The following is a 21,243-nucleotide window of genomic DNA, read 5'->3' on the forward strand; positions in this document are numbered from 1 at the left end:
AGTCAATGTTCATTAGATTAGCAATCCCTCCTAATTCCCGGCCTAGAACGATCCCTACTTATATCTATACTACAATTGTCAAAAAGAGGGTTTAATTTGAGTGCTATCTTTTATCACATCAAATTTTTGGCGCCGTTGCCGGGGATTAGCAACTTTGCTAATCCCCCATTGTTTCTTTTTGTTTCTTTTTCATATCTTTTTGATTTAGCTACTGACCTTATTTCTTTTCTTGTTTGTAGGTACTAGTTTATGACTTGTAGTTCTGAACCTATAAGTGCAAACATCTTGGATTTTGACGACGATTTTGAGCGCACTTTGAGAAAGAAGAAGAAGAACCCAGAACGTCACCCATCAAGTTCTGGTTCGGCTTCTAATCTTGAGGAGGAAGAGGAGCCCACGGCAAGGGAGGAAGAAGAGGTCCAAACCATGGCAGCGGACAACCGTACAATCAAGGAGCTTTCCGCTTTGGGAATGGACAATGCCGCACCCTTATGCATCCAATACCTAAGGGCGGCTCAAGACAAAACCGACGAATTTGAATTGAAGTCAAGTTTGTTGCACCACATTCCGAAGTTCCATGGACTGTCCATGGAGGATCCCAACAAGCATTTGAAGGAGTTCGAGGTGGTGTGTTCGAGCATGACTCCAATCAACGTTGATGGTACTATTTTGAAGATAAAGGCTTTCCCGTTCTCACTAATGGAGAAGGCCAAAGATTGGTTATACGAGTTAGCACCCGGAACGATCACTTCTTGGGAGAGCATGAAGAGGGCGTTTCTTGAAAAGTTCTTTCCTACTTCAAGAGTCATTCTCTTGAGAAAGAAGATTAGCGGAATCCAACAAAGTCAAGGAGAGTATTTTCCAACATACTATGAGCGTTTTAAAGCCCTTGTTGCATCATGTCCTGAACATCAAATGAACGAGGAGCTTCTACTTTAATACTTCTATGAAGGTCTTCTTCCCATTGAAAGGCAAATGCTTGATGCTTCGGCGGGAGGTGCGTTGGTGGATAAAACTCCCATGGCAGCCAAGACCCTCAATGCAAACCGGGCTCTCAACGCACAACAATACGAAGGAATTGGGCAAAGGGACCCCCCACAGCAACAAGTGCATGAGGTAAGTTCTCAATCCGACATTCAAACTCAATTAGCTAATCTTACTTCTATTGTGTCTCAGATGGCCGAAGGAATGAAGATCCAAGGTCTAATGATATGTGGCGTGTGTTCTATCCAATGACACCCTTCGGAAAAGTGCCCTCAATTGATTGAGAATGGGGGATGGGAGAGTGCAAACGCCATTGGATTTCTGATAAGAGCATATTTAGGCGACTTAGTTAGCTTGTTTTCGTACATTTATGTTGTTAGTTCATAGTTATTTTAGTAGTTTAAGCCATTTTCGTGTGTTTTTAGGTTCATATGGCTAAGGAAGAAAAAAGGTGCATTTTGGAGCAAAATTGGGCTTGGAATGGATAGCTTATGCTTGGAGCAAAAGGAATGGATGAAATTGAATACCTTAAGGTGTTAGGATTCCTAATCTAAGAAGGATTCCTAGTCAAAGAAGGATTCCTAGTCAAAGAAGGATTCCTAGTCAAAGAAGGTTTCCTACTTGAAGTAGGAAAGTTAAGCCAAGGTTTCCTATTTTTGTTTGACCTTTCCTAATCCTAAATATCCCTAAGTTCCAACAACTTTAAAGGTATCTTATGCATTTTAGGACACAAACCAAAGATTCCTTGCACTATCTTAGTCTATGCCGCACCTTTCTTACCCTTTTCTTCCAAAATCTGCCATATATCTTCTTTCCCCTTTTTATTCTAGTCAATGCCGCAACTGTCCTTCCCTTTTCCATTGGGATTCTGATTTGTTACCCTTTTTCCTTGAGGATTTGGAGCTAAAAACCTTCCCAAATTAATTACTTATTGCCTTAACCTTTCTCCCTCTATATATACATAATCTGCCGCACTTATGGGGCATTCTAGACATCCATACACATCCATACGAATTATTCCTCATTCTCCCCATTCATTCAGCCATCATCCACCCCCTACCACCATCCAACCTATCCATCCATCACCATAATTCATACCCAAACACCCTTGTGCCGCAACAAAGAGAGGAGAAAGAAGAGAGGAGAAGCCTTGGACGCTTTGGCCATTCAAGCTTGGATTGTTGGAGCGTTTCTAGGTGTATTCAATCTTTGTTTTCAATGTTTAATTTATATTCTCTTTGTTTTGTTGGAAACATGAGGAGCTAAACTTGTTTTAGCTAGGGGAGACTTTGAAACCATGATTATATTTGCAATATGAATTGATTAATTCCAGTTGTGATTTCATAAATTGTGAATGCAATTTACTTAACCGTTTGATGGACAACTTATTCTTGTTTGTTGATTAAGGGTGCACACTTAGTTTGCATGCATGAATTTGAGGCTAAAATATAAGGGAGTTTCACATAATCGTTACAAACTTATATTCAGAAGTAGTTAAGGTTGTTTTCACAATCATGTTAAGTAAATTCCTAGCATGAGTATCATGATGTCATAGTTACAAGTGCTTTGTCAATACTTATGATTTTCATAGAACGTAATGATCTTTGATTGTATCTCTATTATGATGTCATGTAGGGGACTTTTGAAGAATGCTTTGGGTTGTTGTATGATGTCATCCAATCCAATAACTTAAGGAAAATCTGAGGGTTAATTAGTGATGTCACGGTTAATCTGGGGTGTTGAGGTTCATGGTTTATCGAAAAGCAACTGGAAATCAATTTGTATGCAAGTGTGTCATGTGTGGAGAAGGACCCTCTAGCTAGCTAATCACCCATCCATATACCCAAATTCGTTCATAACTTTGTCTAGTTTAGTTTCTGTTTTGTTTTAATTCAAATTCGTCAAAACCAAAACCCCCCTTTGTTTTAAGTGTCAATTAGGTTAGAATCTGTCCTAATTAGTGTTTTTGAGTATTTTGAGTCAAAACTAAACCTATTTTCGTCCAAAGTAAGTCCTAGAGTCTAGTTTGAGTCTTTTTGATTGTTTTGTGTTGTTTTGAGTGTTTTGACTTTGTTTTGAGTCATATAAGTTTAGTTAAGAGTCTTTGAGTTTATTTAAGTGTTTTCAAGCATATTTTTGTATCTTTGAGTCAGTTTTCATTAGATTAGCAATCCCTCCTAATCCCTGGCCTAGAACGATCCCTACTTATATCTATACTACAATTGTCAAAAAGAGGGTTTAATTTGTGTGCTATTATATATCACATCAAATTTTTGGCGCCGTTGCCGGGGATTAGCAACTTTGCTAATCCCCTGTTGTTTCCCTTTGTTTTTTTTTATATATTTTAGTTTTAGTTTCTGATTTGTGTTTTGTTTTGTTTTTGTTGATTTTAGGTACTAGAGAATCAAGACATGGCACTTGCTAATATTCAAGCTCAAATAACGAATCTTACTTCTCTTTTGTCACAAATGCAAAGAGTTGGTACATTTGATCATAATCAATCAAGGAACGACGTGTTTTCCAATACTTACAATTCGGATTGGAGTGATCATTCAAACTCTATGTGGTGGGAACCTCAAATTGTTCAACAAGAAGGGTATTGGCAGCCATATGAGGAGTTCTATTCAAGACCTATGCAGCCACCACAAGCTGCCCAAAACCATCAAGGTACGTCTTTAGATAATGCTACAATTCTTAAGTTACTTACCAATTTGTCTCAGGGGCAAGAAAATCAAAACAAAAGGTTGGACCACTTGGAAAAGCAAATTGGGCAGATAGCGGAATTCGTAGGGCAATTCCGAGAACAAGCCAAGCTCCCTAGTTCAACCACTATCAATCCAAAGGGAAGGTTCGAATCTGCCAAAGCAATCACCTTGAGGAGTGGAAAAGAAGTTGGCATTAATCCAAAACCATCCGCAACAAGTCCAAATGAAGATGAGAGGCTGCAATTGGAAGAGGAGGAGTCAAGCAAGGCCACGGCAAGGGTAGAAACACCCTTGCCGCAACCACCTAGGGACCCTAATGCATCCAATTCATCCAATTCGGCCACTAGAGGTAAGTTAGGTTCAAATTCGATTAATTCTAACCCCATTCCACCCAATGTCCTTATTTCTTGCAGGTTCATGATTTCCAAGGAAGAACAAAGTGAAAAAGACATCTTGGAAGCCTTTCCAAAGGTGCAAAGTAGGGAATATCAAGAATTCATCAAAGAGGACGTTCTTGAGACAAATAACCCCAAAGAGGTTGAATTTTATGACACAGGACAAGGAACAATCCTCACACCAAATCTGTCCAAGGGCAAAGTTCCTGAAATGTTCAAAGAAGATGTGTTTATCCTTGAGTTCTTGTTGGAGGACATAGGTAAGGCACCTCCTCCAATTTCAATTTCCTTTTACACTAATAGGTTGTTGATGATTCAGGCACCCAATCTTGAATTTAAACCATTACCGGATCATTTCAAGTATCACCTTCCATTCAAAGATATATTCCATGCCATGGGTTCCAATTGATGCTAAGAAGAGTGTTCGTCCGGCTGCAAGACGTTAAAGCAAGCGCTTCTTGGGAGGCAACCCATGCATTCAACTAGAGAGGACTTAGGCAATCTAACAATTCATTCCAAACAATCAGATTTGCGTTCCTAACTCTCTCTCTTTATATTGCTTTTATTTTGTCATGTTAGTTAGTTTTTATATTGTTCGTTTGAATGTGAGTCTTTGTTTGAAACATTGAGGACAATGTTTGATTTAAGTGTGGGGGGGGGGGGTAAACAAGTTGTTTTTGCATGATTTTCGTGGGATTTTATCACCTATCACTTCTAATGTTGTTTCTCACTGTTTTTAAGTGTTTTTAGTGTGTTTTGAAGTGTTTTTATGTGTTTGGATCAGAAAATCCGAAAATTTACAAAAAAATTGCAAAATAGTTTTGAAAAACCCAAAAAGAGTTGTTTTATAGTTGTTTTTGTGTGTTTGTTTGTGTCTTAGGGTACCTTCCAACACAATGATGAGGATTTGGTTTTAAATTGCATCGCTATTAAAGAATGTTGTAAACATGGATGGAAGTTTAATTTACGCTTTGGTTTATGCTTGGTTATGGTTATAGTTTACGAATTCACATGTAATCACAAAGAGAAAATCAGTTTTTGTAACATGCTTGAAGGAAGGAACTCAAACTAAAGCTACATCCTTGAGAGACTTGAGCCTAAAATGTTCTTTGGAGAGTATAATCTGTGATTTCTTGTTTTCTAAAGTTGTTGCATGATCTCATCATTTTTTGCTTGGTTGCTACTTGGAATGCATTTTATTATAGTTCCAAATACTAGAACTCATGCCCATTTCATTCAAAGCATGATATTGATTGCATAACATACAATAAGATGAAGTTGTTAGTCAAGCCAAAGCCAAAAAGCCTATCCCTTTTCATATGTATTGTAGGATTAACCCTTTTGAGCCTTTTCAAGCCTATTTTCTTTGTTAACCACATTATCCTCACCTTGCCTAGATTAGGACTTTCCATACCCTTGTTCTTAAAGGATAGTGGAGCATGACTTAGAATGGATTCCTTTTGATCAACATATTGCAGAAAGCAAGTGTGGGGGAAGGTAATAGGGCACGGCAAAGAAGAAAATAAAGAAAAAAAAATTCGTGGAAAAATAAAAAGAAAATAGAAAAGTGGTGAAAAGAAAGAAAAAGAGTTGAAAAATAAGTGAGAATGAACTCACAAGTGTTGGTTGTTGAAGAAAGGGTCCAAAGTTTGAATTTGACCCTAAATGTTGCATGAATCTTCCCTTGTGTTTAAAAGTTAATTTCTGTCATCAAAAGTGAGTTTAAGTGTCAATTTCATTACTTTGCTTCCTATTGCTTTAAGAACCTTTGTTCATCCTTTCACCTTTCTTTGTTAACCAATACCCTTAACCCCATTACAACCCTCAACTTCTATCTTGATGTTATGTGTTCACTATGTGGACTTTGAATTTGGTATGAGATTATGGAATCACCTGTTCTCGTTCTAAGTAGTAGCATTCCATTCATGAGATCATATACATGTCATTGTCGTAAATCCAGAAAATGCTTTCTTTGATATAACATATGTGAGTGTTAGTCTTCATGTTTAAATCAATCTTCTCACATTACTTAGTGTAGGGTGTTGATGCGAGATTTACTTGACACTCAAATTAAACCCTCGTTTGACAATTGTAGTAGAATGGATAAGTGAGGGATCGTTCTAGACCGGGGATTAGGAGGGCTTGCTAAAACCTTCTAAATTGACTTAAAAACATAAAAACTAAATTAAAATACTCTTAACAAGACTACTATGACTCAGAAAGGCTTTGAAAAACTCAAATTGTCTAAAACAATCAAATTGACTCAAATAGAAGCTAGAACTTGATTTAGACGAATTTGCAATTGTTTATGACTCCAAAAGTTTAAAGATACAAAACTAAAACACATACGAATGATTAAAACTTAACAAAATAGAGGGGGGGGAATTGTGTTTGGACGATATTAAATTAAAAAGACAGAATATAATTAAAGGCAAAATGTAAATATGAATGTGATGAAAATATGGATGATGGAATAGCCAAGGGGTTCTTCTCCACACATGTTACACTTGCAAACAAAATTGATTCTCAGTTGGTCTTTCGATAAGTTGTGAAACTCAATGCTCCAAGTTAATTAGATCCGCTTAGATTAACTTTCAGATTTCCCTAAATTCGTTGGATTGAATGGAATACGCATTACAACCAAATTATTCTTAATCAAAGTCCCTAACTATGGAATACGCATGATAGAGACATTTAACCAAGATCATTAAGTTCAACGGAAATCATAAACATCGACGAGGCATTCGTTACTATGGAATACGCATGAAACTTATGCCAAGAATTCGTTTAACGAGATTGTTTATAAGCAACCTCTACTACTTGTGAATATAAGTTCATAACGATTAGGTGAAATTCACTTATATTCTAGCGTCATATTTATGCATGAAAATTAAGCTTGCAATCTCAATGAACATACATAAATAAGTTATCAATCAAACAGTTAAACGAATTGAATCCACAACTTATGAAATTCCAACCAAACGTAATCAATTCAAAATGCAAATATAAACATAGTTTCGAATCACCCCCTAGCTAAAGGGGGGTTTAGTTCCTCATACTTTTGAAATCAAAGAAACACCTAAACATTCCAACAACTCAAACGTGAATTGTATGAACGTTTAGGCACTCTTCTCTTCCCTTCTCATACGTACAAAACAAAGAGAATTAAATTTAAACTTTGAAATCAAAGAAACACTTAAACATTCCAACAACTCAAACTTGAATTGTATGAACGTTTAAGCACTCTTTTCTTCCTCGTTGTTGTAGCACAAGGTCTAAGGTGAGCTTTGGGGATTATGTGAAGTGTTTTGGAGGGATGGGAAGTGGTTGGATAGTGGCTGCAATGAAGGAGAAAAACTGCACAGAAAATGGAAGGGGAATTGCGGCAATGGATGTGTATTTGTGTTGTGTGAAGTGTTGTGAATGGAAATATGAGATATGAATTGAATGGGATGCAAGGGTATTTATAGGAGGAGTGGAGATGTATATGGCTGTTTGTTTAAGGTGTTTGTGGCTGCAATGATGAAGAGTTAGAGCTGGAAATGAAAGGGAAAGCTGGAAAGGTAAATGAAATGCACGGCATAGAATGAATGGTGCTGTTTTTGTATGTGAATGCATGCTGGAATTGAAAGGGAAAGCTGGAAAGGTGATGAAATGCACGGCATAGAATGAATGGTGCTGTTTTTGTATGTGAATGCATGCTGGAATTGCAATGTGAAGTCACGGCAAAGAGTGAAGTGAATGTGAAATGGGAGTGCATGTGTGTGAATGTGATGTGATGCATGGCAAAGGGCTTTGTTTATGTGTTGGCATGGGAATTTCTGGTTCTAAGGCTTTGTTTACTTGGGCTAGGCCCTTTGTTTTATGTTCTAAAGTGCACACAAAGCTTCAATTTTGTCCAACACTTTGGCTCCAAGCATAAGCTATCCATTCTTGGCCCAAAAATGCTCCAAAAGGCTCCAAAATGCACTTCTTTGCTCCTTTAGCCCTTAGAACCTGAAATCATACGAAAATGACTTAAAACACTTAAAGAACTAAGAAACAACAACATAAATGCACGAAAACAAGCTAAGTAAGTCGCCTAAATATGCTCCTATCAGATTCCCCCACACTTAGCTTTTGCTAGTCCTCGAGCAAAACAAAACGATAACATACAAACAAACGACACTAAACAAGTAAAACACAACCTAAACCTTCCAACAATCGTCTTAGGGATTTCCAATGCACATGACAAGTTAAAAATCATCATTCTCACAGATTTTAGTCATCTTCACATTTAAGTACATTCTTAATCATAGTCACCATATACTAGTTCACAATTAAGCATTTAAAACCATGTTTTGAATGTAGTAACATGCCTTAGAGAATTTGCTCAATTCCGTTCAAGATATGCACTCAATTTTTACTCAGATTTTCTAACTACACACCCTAATCTAGTCATATGTGAGAAGATTGATGTAAACATGAAAATGACACTCACATATATGTATCACAAAGAACGCAAATTCTGAAGTTAATAATCAAGTTTAGATATGATCTCATGAATGGAATGCTACTACTTAGACGCGAGAACCAGTGACACCATAAGCTCATACCAAGTTCAAACTCCACAAATTGAAATACACAACACTCAAGATAGAAGTCAAGGGTTGTAACGGGGCTTGGGGTATGTGGATAAAGAAGGGATATGGAAAACAAAGGTTCTTAAAGAAATAGTGAGCAAAGCATTTTAATCAACTTAGAATTCACTTTTGAATGAAAACTCAACTTTTGAACAAAAAGGGAGAATTTAGACAATTTACGCCCAGAATTGGTGTTTTGGAACCTTTCTTCAATCACTTATTCTTTTCTCTTTTTTTTTTTTTTTTTTTTTTTTTTTTTTTTTTTTGAATCTCAAAACAAAAACACTTAAACATTCTCTCCCCCACACTTATTTTCTTTCATAATGTAACTCAAAAGGAATTCAATTAAGTCATGCTCACTATCTTTTAAGAACAAGGGTAAGGACGGTCATATTCTAGGTTAGGTGAAGATAAAGTGGGTAAACAAAGAACATGGGTTAACATGGCTCAACGGGGGTAAAACTTACAACATATACGAAATATGGGAAGCGAGGCTATTTGGCTATGGTGGCAACTACACAACTTCATCTTGATATATGTTATGCAAATCAATAACATGCTTTGAATGAAATGGGCATGAGTTCTAGCATTTGGAACTATATGATGAAACGCCTTCTAAGTAGTAACCAAGCAAAGAATAATGAGATCATGCAACGATTTTAGAAAACAAGAAATCACAGATTATACTCTCCAAAGAACGTTATAGGCTCAAGTCTCTCAGGGTTGTAGCATTTGTTTGAGTTCCTTCCTTCAGGCATGTTACAAAAACTAAATTTTCTTTTATGATTGCATGTGAAGTTATACATTATAACCATAACCAAGCATATACCAAGAGTAAATCAAACTTTTCTCTATGTTAATAACTCTTTTTAACAGTCATGCAATTACAAACCAAATCCTTATCATTGTGTTGGAAGGTATCCTAAGACACAAACACACACACAAAAACAACTTTAAAACAACTCTTTTTGGGTTTTTCAAAACAATTTTTCAAATTTTTATGGGATTTTCGAATTTTTAAGACAAAACACACTAAAACAGTTTTAAAACAGTGAGAAACAACATGTGAAGTGATAGGTGAATAAATCCAACGAATTTGCATCAAATATACTTAGTTACCCCCCCACACTTAAATCAAACATTGTCCTCAATGTTTTAAGCATAGATTCACACAAAGCATAAGTAAATACACAAAAAGCACTTAAACATACTAAACATGGCATAATGTAATTAACAAAGAGAAGAGTTTAGAGACGCAAATCTGGTTATAGAGTGTAAATTCCATCTTCTCTTTGTTGATTGCATTGAGGCTTGATCTTGATGATTCCACAGGCTTACTCTCGAACTGGTTTCCGCCCATCGTTGATTTTCCTTTGTGCTACTTCTTGAACTGGGCAGCATGATGGTTCATTTGGTCTCCCCCGAAGGTCTGAGCTTACCCCTTTGGTCTGTTTCTTTGTTCAATCTTTCCAATTCGTATTGAAAAGGGTTGGAGGATAACTCAGCCTATGTTTGTCTCCACATGCTTCAATGTATCATTTTCACTTGCCTTACTCGCTCCCCTTTGCAGAAGTGGTCCCTTCTCCGGAAGTGTATCAACCGTTGAAGATGACTACTCGAGAGCAACGCTAGGTAAGCAATCAGGAATAGATTCCAGGCAGTTGGCTCCAGATCGGAAGACTGACTCCAAGTGCCGGCTGATTGCTTGTTTTACTTTGCCATGCGAGTAAGAACAAGGACAAAGAAAAAGACAGGGAAAGAGCATGATATGAGATACTTTTGCTTTTGACCTTGATGATATGAGATACCTTTGCTTTTGAAGAAGCGGTGAATGAATCAGCACATGTATTTGTTGTGCTGTTTCCTCCTGGGTCATATGTACTCCAGGCATCTGGTATCATCTTTGGGGAAGAAGAAAGAATTGAGTCTTTCGAAAGGCTTTGCTGGGAGTACGCCCTCAGAGGTGAGGGAGAGTTGGGCATTTTTCTTCAGGTTTGCCCTGCCATAAAAGACGAAGGTCGACATATATAGAGATAATATCAAGTGGTGGTACTTTTTACCTTTGTCGACAAACGTTTTGATCCCGCAAATCTGGCTTTTTGAAATAGTGGCGCCGCTTCGATCTCTGAACACGCCTCTTCGATTTCTGAGCAGGCGCCCCTTCGCTTTCTGAACGACACGTGGTAGTGCAGATGCGGCTCCTTTTGACAAAGCTGCACGCGTCTTCTGAAAAGCCGAGAAAGCGTCGCCGAACTTTGCGCTTGTCGGCTAAAGATGTGTAGTTGCAGTGATGGCCTCCACGTGTTGTCTGAAAAGAAGAAATCTTTTGACAAAGTTGAACGCGCCTTCTGAAAAGCCGAGAAAGCGTCGCCGAACTTACGCCGGAAATTCCGGCTTTTTGAATTGGTGGACGCGTCGCCTTGGCTTTTTTATTGAGTTATCGATCACCACAACAAACACACTCTGAAGAAAATCGACTCCGGCCTTTTGAAATTTAACTCCATCCCTTCTCTTTGAACACTTTTGAAAAATGGCAAACTCATCGAACCTTAGCTTGGAATTGAGCCTTAGCAGTGATACTGGCGCGCCGCGTCAAGGTAACGTATGGCGTCCTTCTTTCTTTTCTTCTAACGGTCCTCTTTCAGGTGAAGACTCTGTGATGCAGGACGCCACAACAGCTACAATAGTAGCTAGGAACCTCCTCACACCAAAAGATAGTAGGCTGCTGTCAGGACGGTCCGATGAGTTGGCCGTTCAAGAGTCCCTCGCACTTAGTGTTCAGTGTGCGAGTTCTGTGTCCAACATGGGCCAACGCCTGCTTGCCCGCTCCCGTCAGGTGGAATCATTGATGGCAGAGGTGGAAAGTCTCAAGCAGGAGATCCAGCAGCTGAAGTATGAGAATAGAAGTTTGCATGTGCTTGCAAATAACTATTCGTCGGGCATGAAGAGGAAGCTTGATGAGCTGCAAGAGTCTGAAGGTCGGATTCACAGTGACCGTCAAAGGTTTTCGTCTTTCCTCCAGAGGCACCTTTTTCCTGGCTCATCCAGCGCTTGGCCAAGTATTGAGGCCTGGAATGCTCTATCTTCGATGCCTTCTGCTCCTACGCCTTCCGCTCCGATGCCTTCTGTTCCTACGCCTTCCGCTCCGATGCCTTCTGTTCCTACGCCTTCCGCTTCAAGAGTAAAGCCACGTAGTGGGGCCTCAAGCAAACAACCTTTGTGAAGCACCATCTTTCTTTGTTTAGCAGTGCCTATCAATAAATCAAACATTTTCTCAATGTTACAATCATAGACTCACACAATTAATAAACAAACAAACAATAACAACTAAACAACCTAACAAGGCAGAAACGAAATAGCAACAAAGAGAAGAGTTTTTTTTTTTTTTTTTTTTTTTTTTTTTTTTTTATCAAATTTTCGAAGTTTTATACCAAGACACTATAAAACACTCTAAAAACGCTTAAAACAGCAAGAAACAACATTCTAAGTGATAGGTGAATAAATCCCACGAAATTCATGCAAATACAAATTGTTTACCCCCCCACACTTAAATCAAACTTTGTCCTCAATGTTTTAAGCAGAAAGTCACAACAGAGCAAGCAAATAAACAAATACGAGAAAGAAAGCAAAGTAAAGGCAGTAAAGAAAAAGAAAGGAATAAAAATAAGTCTCTTAAAGGGGTTTCCAAGTTCTTCTCTATTCGGATGCATGGGTTGCCTCCCACGAAGCGCTTTCTTTTACGTCTTGCAGCCGGACGGTACCTCCGTTTAAGCTTGACTAGGTTCCACGGCATGGAGGGGTACCTCCTCCACGACATGCTCCTCAAACATCTCGTAATAGGGCTTCAATCGATGCCCATTCACTTTGAATTCTTGCTGCGTCCTTAAACTTTTGATTTGCACTGCACCATGAGGGAAAACATTAGTAACAACAAACGGGCCAATCCATTTAGAACGCAACTTACCAGGAAACAAACGTAGGCGAGAGTTGAAAAGTAACACTTTCTGCCCAACTGTGAAGGTCTTGGTTCGAATCATTTTATCATGGAATGCTTTGGTCTTGGCTTTGTACATCCGGGCATTCTCATAGGCTTCATTCCGAATCTCCTCAAGTTCATTCAATTGGAGCTTCCTATGAACTCCCGCTGCATCTATGTCCATGTTGAAAATCTTCACGGCCCAATGTGCCTTGTGCTCTAACTCTACGGGCAAATGACATGGCTTACCATAGACGAGCCGAAAAGGTGACATCCCAATGGGTGTTTTGTATGCCGTACGATATGCCCACAGTGCATCATCTAAACGTAAGCTCCAATCCCTCCTTGTTGGTCCAACGGTCTTCTCCAAAATTTGTTTGATTTCTCGGTTAGACACCTCGGCTTGGCCATTTGTTTGAGGATGGTAAGGTGTGGAGACCTTATGGTTGACATGGTACTTTCTTAGCAACGCCTCAATGGTCCGATTGCAAAAGTGAGACCCTCCATCACTTATGATTACTCTCGGCATTCCAAACCTAGCAAAAATGTTAGTTTTCACGAAATCTGCAACCACCTTAGAATCGTTAGTACGGGTGGCTTTTGCTTCCACCCATTTAGAAACATAATCGACGGCTAGCAAGATATAAGTGAAACCATAAGATGGAGGGAAAGGGCCCATGAAATCAATGCCCCAAACATCAAAAATTTCAACATTAAAGACAGGGGTTTGCGGCATTTGGTCCTTGGTACCTATGTTACCCATTCGTTGGCAACGATCACAAGACATACAAAAGGTTCTAGCATCCCTAAATATAGTCGGCCAATAAAAACCACACTCTAGAACCTTGAGGGCAGTGCGTTGTGTGCCAAAATGACCACCACATGCATATGTGTGACAAAAGCTTAGAATTGAGTGAAATTCAGAATCATGCACACATCTACGTACAATTTGATCTGAGCAATACTTCCACAAATAAGGGTCATCCCAAACATAGAAACGTGCATCATTTTTAAGCTTATCACGTTGGTGCTTGTTTAGTTCATTTGGAATTTGTTTAGCCACCAAGTAATTCACTAAATCTGCATACCATGGTTCACTTACCTCAATGGATAGCAGCTGCTCATCGGGAAAAGTTTCAGGGATAGGTACGGCATGTTCATGCTCCTCGTGGATCATTCGGCTTAAATGGTCAGCCACTACATTCTCGCTTCCTTTCTTATCCCGGATTTCAATATCAAATTCTTGAAGAAGAAGAATCCAACGGATAAGCCTCGGCTTTGCTTCCTTTTTCGTGAGCAAGTACCTCAAAGCTGCATGATCAGAATAAACGATTACTTTAGTACCAATTAAATATGAACGGAATTTATCTAAAGCAAAAACCACAGCTAGAAGTTCTTTTTCCGTCGTGGAGTAGTTCAATTGGGCATCATTGAGAGTCCGAGAGGCATAGTATATGACATGCGGCCGCTTGTCTCTTCTTTGTCCTAGAACAGCTCCTAATGCATAGTCGGAAGCATCGCACATGAGCTCGAACGGGAGGCTCCAATCTGGAGGTACAATAATGGGGGCCGAGACTAGCTTCTCCTTGAGTTGGTTAAATGCCGAATTACACTCTTCATCAAACTTGAATGGCACATCTTTTTGAAGCAATCGGCAAAGAGGGTTGGACATCTTGGAGAAGTCCTTGATAAAACGCCTATAGAACCCTGCATGGCCAAGAAACGAACGTACCTCTCTAACCGAAGTAGGAGAGGGTAAGTGACGTACAAGGTCTATTTTCGATTTATCTACTGCAATTCCTTTTTCTGAAATAATATGTCCTAAAACTATACCTTGTTTCACCATAAAGTGACATTTCTCCCAATTCAAGACAAGGTTAGTTTCAACACATCGTTTCAAAATTAAGGTCAGATTATCCAAGCAATTATCAAATGAACTCCCAAATACACTGAAATCATCCATGAAAACCTCAATGATCTTTTCAACAAAATCGGAAAATATACTTACCATACACCTTTGGAAAGTGGCCGGTGCGTTGCATAAGCCAAATGGCATGCGACGATAAGCAAATGTTCCAAAGGGACATGTGAATGTGGTCTTCTCTTGATCATCCGGGGCTATCACAATTTGGTTATATCCAGAGTATCCATCAAGAAAACAGTAAAAAGCATGACCGGCTAACCTTTCGAGCATCTGGTCGATGAATGGCAAAGGAAAGTGATCTTTCCTAGTCATGGCATTTAGCTTCCGGTAATCGATACATACACGCCATCCAGTCTGAATGCGTGTAGGCACGAGCTCATTCTCATCATTCTTGATAACAGTTACTCCGGACTTCTTGGGAACGACTTGAACTGGAGAGACCCAATGGCTATCGGAGATAGGGTAGATCACTCCGCAATCCAAAAGTTTGATTATTTCCTTCTTCACCACTTCCATCATTGGAGGGTTGAGACGGCGTTGAGCCTCTCGAGTTGGTTTAGCCCCCTCCTCAAGAAGTATACGGTGCATGCATGTGGTAGGGCTTATTCCTTTAATGTCGGCCAAAGTCCACCCTATGGCCATTTTGTGCTCTCGCAGCACCCTCACAAGCTTCTCCTCCTCCATTGCTGTGAGACTTGATGAAATGATGACGGGCAATGTTTCGCCTTCTCCCAAAAACACATACTTCAAATGGTCCGGCAACGGCTTAAGTTCAAGCGATGGTGCCTGAACAACAGAAGGTAGCATCTTAGTGGAAACTGAATTTGAAAGTGAGAGTGGAACCTTACCATATTGTTGTGGCAATGACTCAAGGGCTGCCACAACCTCAATTATTTCTTCACTAGAACCCATTGCAAAGAATTCCTCCTCCTTGCCGTGGCCTTGCATTGGCCCAAATCCTTCATTTTTGCGCTCTATGGCCTTAGTGATGGTCGTTTCCAGGGCGTCCTCGTTCAATTCTTCAAGGTATACCTGCGCCAAAGAATCGATAACATCAATGGAAAAACAAGAATGGTCATCAACGGGATATCTCATAGTTTCAGAAATATTAAAATCAATCACTTCCCCATCGAATTCCATTGTCAAGGTGCCTTTGTATACATCAATCTTCGTTCGGGCCGTCTTCATGAATGGCCTACCAAGGAGAATCGGCAAAGATGTAGAATGGGCTGAATCCTCCATGTCTAGGACGTAGAAATCAGCCGGAAAAATTAAATGGTTCACCTGCACAAGCACATCTTCCAAAACTCCTTTTGGATACGCGTTAGAACGATCGGCCAATTGTATAATTACACCATCTTGTTTTAATTCACCCAAATTCATAGATGCATAAATAGAATAAGGCATGACATTTATGGATGCACCTAAATCAAGCATGGCATGTTCAAAACGATTATGTCCAATCACACAAGGAATCGTGAAACTACCGGGGTCTTTGCACTTGGTAGGCAGTTTACGTTGCAAAACAGCGGACACATTCTCGCTTACCTTCACTACCTCTTTGTTTGCCCTTCTTCTCTTTGTATTGCATAGGTCCTTGAGGAATTTAGCATACTTTGGAACCTGTTTGATTGCATCGAGAAGTGGTATGTTCACTTGCACCTTCCGGAACGTTTCAAGAATGTCCTTCTCGCTTTCTTCCTTTTTTTCTTGCATGAACCTGCGAGGAAAAGGTACATTGGGCAGATTAGGACGTGAAGTACATGAATTTGAACTTAAATTACCTGATTTGGCCGAGTTAGGGTGATCTGCCTCAGGTTGTGTCGTCTCTTCATCTACTTTCTGGGCAGATTTGGGATTGTTTGGCTCGGTCCCAACTTCTTTTCCACCCCTTAGGGTGATGGCCTTGGCGGATTCGAATCCTCCCTTTGGATTGACTGTGGTTGAGCTAGGAAGCTTTCCTTGCTCTCTAATCTGTCCAAGGAACTCAGAAATCTGCCCTATTTGTTTCTTCATATCCATCATCTCCTTCTCGTTATTTTCTATTCGGTTGTTTTGATTTTGCAACCCCTGCGAAATAGAGGTTAGTAATTGCATAGCTTGATTACTTTCCAAAGACGTACCTGAATGAGATGATGCCGAAGGTTGTTGGGATTGTTGGGGTGCATACGGCTTGGAATAAAAACCAGGGGGGTTTGGCCTAAATCCTCCTTGTTGGGCAGCTTGTTGTGGCTCCCTCCATTTGAAGTTTGGATGGTCCCTCCATCCGGCATTGTAAGTGTTCGAGTATGGGTTGTTTTGATTTTGTCCTTGGAAACCAATTGCATTGGCAGATTCCCACCCACCATTCTCGATTAGTTGAGGGCACTTGTCGGATGGATGCCCTTGAATTGAGCACACGCCACAAACTTGGTGTTCTTGTGCTTTTGGACCAATCACAACCTGAGAAACAAGAGAAGTAAGATTAGCAAGTTGTGATTGAATTTCAGAAATAGCACTCACCTCATTTACACTTTGCTGCCGTGGGGCTTCCCTTTGGCCCACTCCTTCATATTGTTGAGCGTTGAGCGCTCGGTTGGCTATGAGAATCTTGGCATCCCTTGGTGTTTTGTCCACCAATGCTCCTCCCGCTGACGCATCAACCATTTGACGTTCGATAGGAAGGAGGCCCTCATAGAAATATTGAAGGAGAAGTTCCTCCTTCATTTGATGTTGAGGACATGAAGCTACAAGGCCCTTGAAGCGCTCATAATAAGACGGGAATGTCTCACCATGATTCTGTTGAATACCACTAATTTTCTTCCGTAGGAGAATCACTCTCGAAGTAGGGAAGAATTTCTCCAAGAAAGCACGCTTCATACTCTCCCACGAAGTCACAGTTCCCGGGGCTAGTTCGTAGAGCCAATCTTTGGCCTTGTCCATAAGTGAAAATGGAAAGGCCTTCATCTTCAATATACTCCCATCCACATTGACGGGGGTCATGCTCGAACAAACCACCTCGAACTCCTTCAAGTGTTTGTTGGGGTCTTCCATAGACAAGCCATGGAACTTCGGAATATGGTGTAACAAACTGGATTTGAGTTCAAATTCCTCAGTCTTCCCCTCTGCAGCCGTGGGGTATTGGATACAAAGAGGCAATGCATTATCCAAACCTGAGGCCGAAAGCTCCTTGATGGTTCTATTATCTGCTGCCATGGCTTGTTCTTCTTCAAAAATCTGATCCGTGGGCTTTTCTTCTACACCTACTTCGTCTTCTTCAAGCCCAGGTTGTGGTGGAGGTTGTGGTGGCTCTTGTTGACTCCTCGTTCTCCTCAAAGTGCGTTCAAAATCACCGTCAAAGTCGGAGATGTTCTCTATAATAGGCCGAGAGCGACGAGTCATACACAGTACCTAAAAAACAAGGAAACAAACAAACTAAGAATCTAAAATAAGAATGCACGAAAAACAAAAAAAATATAAAAATAAAGACAAAGGATTAGCAAAGTTGCTAATCCCCGGCAACGGCGCCAAAATTTGATGCGAGATTTACTTGACACTCAAATTAAACCCTCGTTTGACAATTGTAGTAGAATGGATAAGTGAGGGATCGTTCTAGACCGGGGATTAGGAGGGCTTGCTAAAACCTTCTAAATTGACTTAAAAACATAAAAACTAAATTAAAATACTCTTAACAAGACTACTATGACTCAGAAAGGCTTTGAAAAACTCAAATTGTCTAAAACAATCAAATTGACTCAAATAGAAGCTAGAACTTGATTTAGACGAATTTGCAATTGTTTATGACTCCAAAAGTTTAAAGATACAAAACTAAAACACATACGAATGATTAAAACTTAACAAAATAGAGGGGGGGGAATTGTGTTTGGACGATATTAAATTAAAAAGACAGAATATAATTAAAGGCAAAATGTAAATATGAATGTGATGAAAATATGGATGATGGAATAGCCAAGGGGTTCTTCTCCACACATGTTACACTTGCAAACAAAATTGATTCTCAGTTGGTCTTTCGATAAGTTGTGAAACTCAATGCTCCAAGTTAATTAGATCCGCTTAGATTAACTTTCAGATTTCCCTAAATTCGTTGGATTGAATGGAATACGCATTACAACCAAATTATTCTTAATCAAAGTCCCTAACTATGGAATACGCATGATAGAGACATTTAACCAAGATCATTAAGTTCAACGGAAATCATAAACATCGACGAGGCATTCGTTACTATGGAATACGCATGAAACTTATGCCAAGAATTCGTTTAACGAGATTGTTTATAAGCAACCTCTACTACTTGTGAATATAAGTTCATAACGATTAGGTGAAATTCACTTATATTCTAGCGTCATATTTATGCATGAAAATTAAGCTTGCAATCTCAATGAACATACATAAATAAGTTATCAATCAAACAGTTAAACGAATTGAATCCACAACTTATGAAATTCCAACCAAACGTAATCAATTCAAAATGCAAATATAAACATAGTTTCGAATCACCCCCTAGCTAAAGGGGGGTTTAGTTCCTCATACTTTTGAAATCAAAGAAACACCTAAACATTCCAACAACTCAAACGTGAATTGTATGAACGTTTAGGCACTCTTCTCTTCCCTTCTCATACGTACAAAACAAAGAGAATTAAATTTAAACTTTGAAATCAAAGAAACACTTAAACATTCCAACAACTCAAACTTGAATTGTATGAACGTTTAAGCACTCTTTTCTTCCTCGTTGTTGTAGCACAAGGTCTAAGGTGAGCTTTGGGGATTATGTGAAGTGTTTTGGAGGGATGGGAAGTGGTTGGATAGTGGCTGCAATGAAGGAGAAAAACTGCACAGAAAATGGAAGGGGAATTGCGGCAATGGATGTGTATTTGTGTTGTGTGAAGTGTTGTGAATGGAAATATGAGATATGAATTGAATGGGATGCAAGGGTATTTATAGGAGGAGTGGAGATGTATATGGCTGTTTGTTTAAGGTGTTTGTGGCTGCAATGATGAAGAGTTAGAGCTGGAAATGAAAGGGAAAGCTGGAAAGGTAAATGAAATGCACGGCATAGAATGAATGGTGCTGTTTTTGTATGTGAATGCATGCTGGAATTGAAAGGGAAAGCTGGAAAGGTGATGAAATGCACGGCATAGAATGAATGGTGCTGTTTTTGTATGTGAATGCATGCTGGAATTGCAATGTGAAGTCACGGCAAAGAGTGAAGTGAATGTGAAATGGGAGTGCATGTGTGTGAATGTGATGTGATGCATGGCAAAGGGCTTTGTTTATGTGTTGGCATGGGAATTTCTGGTTCTAAGGCTTTGTTTACTTGGGCTAGGCCCTTTGTTTTATGTTCTAAAGTGCACACAAAGCTTCAATTTTGTCCAACACTTTGGCTCCAAGCATAAGCTATCCATTCTTGGCCCAAAAATGCTCCAAAAGGCTCCAAAATGCACTTCTTTGCTCCTTTAGCCCTTAGAACCTGAAATCATACGAAAATGACTTAAAACACTTAAAGAACTAAGAAACAACAACATAAATGCACGAAAACAAGCTAAGTAAGTCGCCTAAATATGCTCCTATCAGGTGTGTAGTTAGAAAATCTGTGTGCAAATAGAGAGCATTCTAGTGAGGAATTGAGGGAATTCTCTAAGGCATGTTACTACATTCAAAACGTTGTTTTAATTGATTAAATGTGAACTAGTAAGTGGTAACTATGGTTAAGTGTTTGCTAAAGTATAAAGAAAGCTAGAAACCGTGGGAATGATGTTCCTTGATATGTCATGTGCATTGGAAATCCCTAAGGTAATTGTTGGAAGGTTTAGAGTTTGTTTTGGTTGTGTTCTTTTTGTTTCTTTTGTTTTGTTTTGCTCGAGGACTAGCAAAAGCTAAGTGTGGGGGAAATTGATAGGAGCATATTTAGGCGACTTAGTTAGCTTGTTTTCGTACATTTATGTTGTTAGTTCACAAACTCAAAAGACTCAAAACAACACAAAACAATCAAAAAGACTCAAACTAGACTCTAGGACTTACTTTGGATGAAAATAGGTTTAGTTTTGACTCAAAATACTCAAAAACACTAATTAGGACAGATTCTAACCTAATTGACACTTAAAACAAAGGGGGGTTTTGGTTTTTGAAAGGAGCATATTTACGCGACTTAATTGGCTTGTTCTCGTGCATTTATGTTGAGTTTCTTTAGTTGTTTTAGTGTTTAAAGTCACTTATGTGTGTTTTCAGAGTATAAAGCCAAAGTGTGCAAGAAGATGCAAATTGGAGTCTTTTGGAGCAAAAGAGGAATGAATGAGTTGAAGACTTGAAGAAATATGAATTCCTAATCGAAGATGGATTCCTACTCACATGAGGATTCCTAGAACAACAAGGATTCCTACTTGAAGTAGAAAAGTTAACCCTAGGTTTCCCATTTTGGTAACCTTTCCTAATCTTAAACGTCCGTATTTTCCAGCCACTTTGAAGGCCTTGTATGCACTTTAGGACACAAAACAAAGGCCCTAGACCTTATTCCAACCTTGGCCGCACCTTTCCCTTTCTCCCCTTCCCTTGCCGTGCAAGGGGGGGCAATTATGTCCTATTTTATGCACTTAAACACATGTCCCTTTCTAAATAAAACCCTAGCCGCACATTGCAGCCA

At 39.3% G+C, this 21,243-nt stretch overlaps 1 protein-coding gene across 1 annotated transcript in view; it reads right to left on the minus strand.

Moving 5' to 3' along the window:
- Window positions 1-880: 880 nt before the first annotated feature.
- Window positions 881-21,243, minus strand: part of LOC148691287 (uncharacterized) — a 124,175-nt gene continuing 103,812 nt past the window's right edge. The window contains exons 3-5 of the mRNA XM_088683977.1: window positions 17,193-17,710; window positions 15,639-16,355; window positions 881-904 (exon numbers count right to left, since the gene is read on the minus strand). Of these exons, the coding sequence (XP_088540103.1) occupies window positions 881-904; window positions 15,639-16,355; window positions 17,193-17,710 (1,259 nt within the window). The remainder of the gene's footprint in view (window positions 905-15,638; window positions 16,356-17,192; window positions 17,711-21,243) is intronic.

Source organism: Pyrus communis, chromosome 14 (genome assembly GCF_041283825.1).
Source record: "Pyrus communis isolate YQ-2024b chromosome 14, ASM4128382v1, whole genome shotgun sequence".
Lineage (NCBI taxonomy): Eukaryota > Viridiplantae > Streptophyta > Magnoliopsida > Rosales > Rosaceae > Pyrus > Pyrus communis.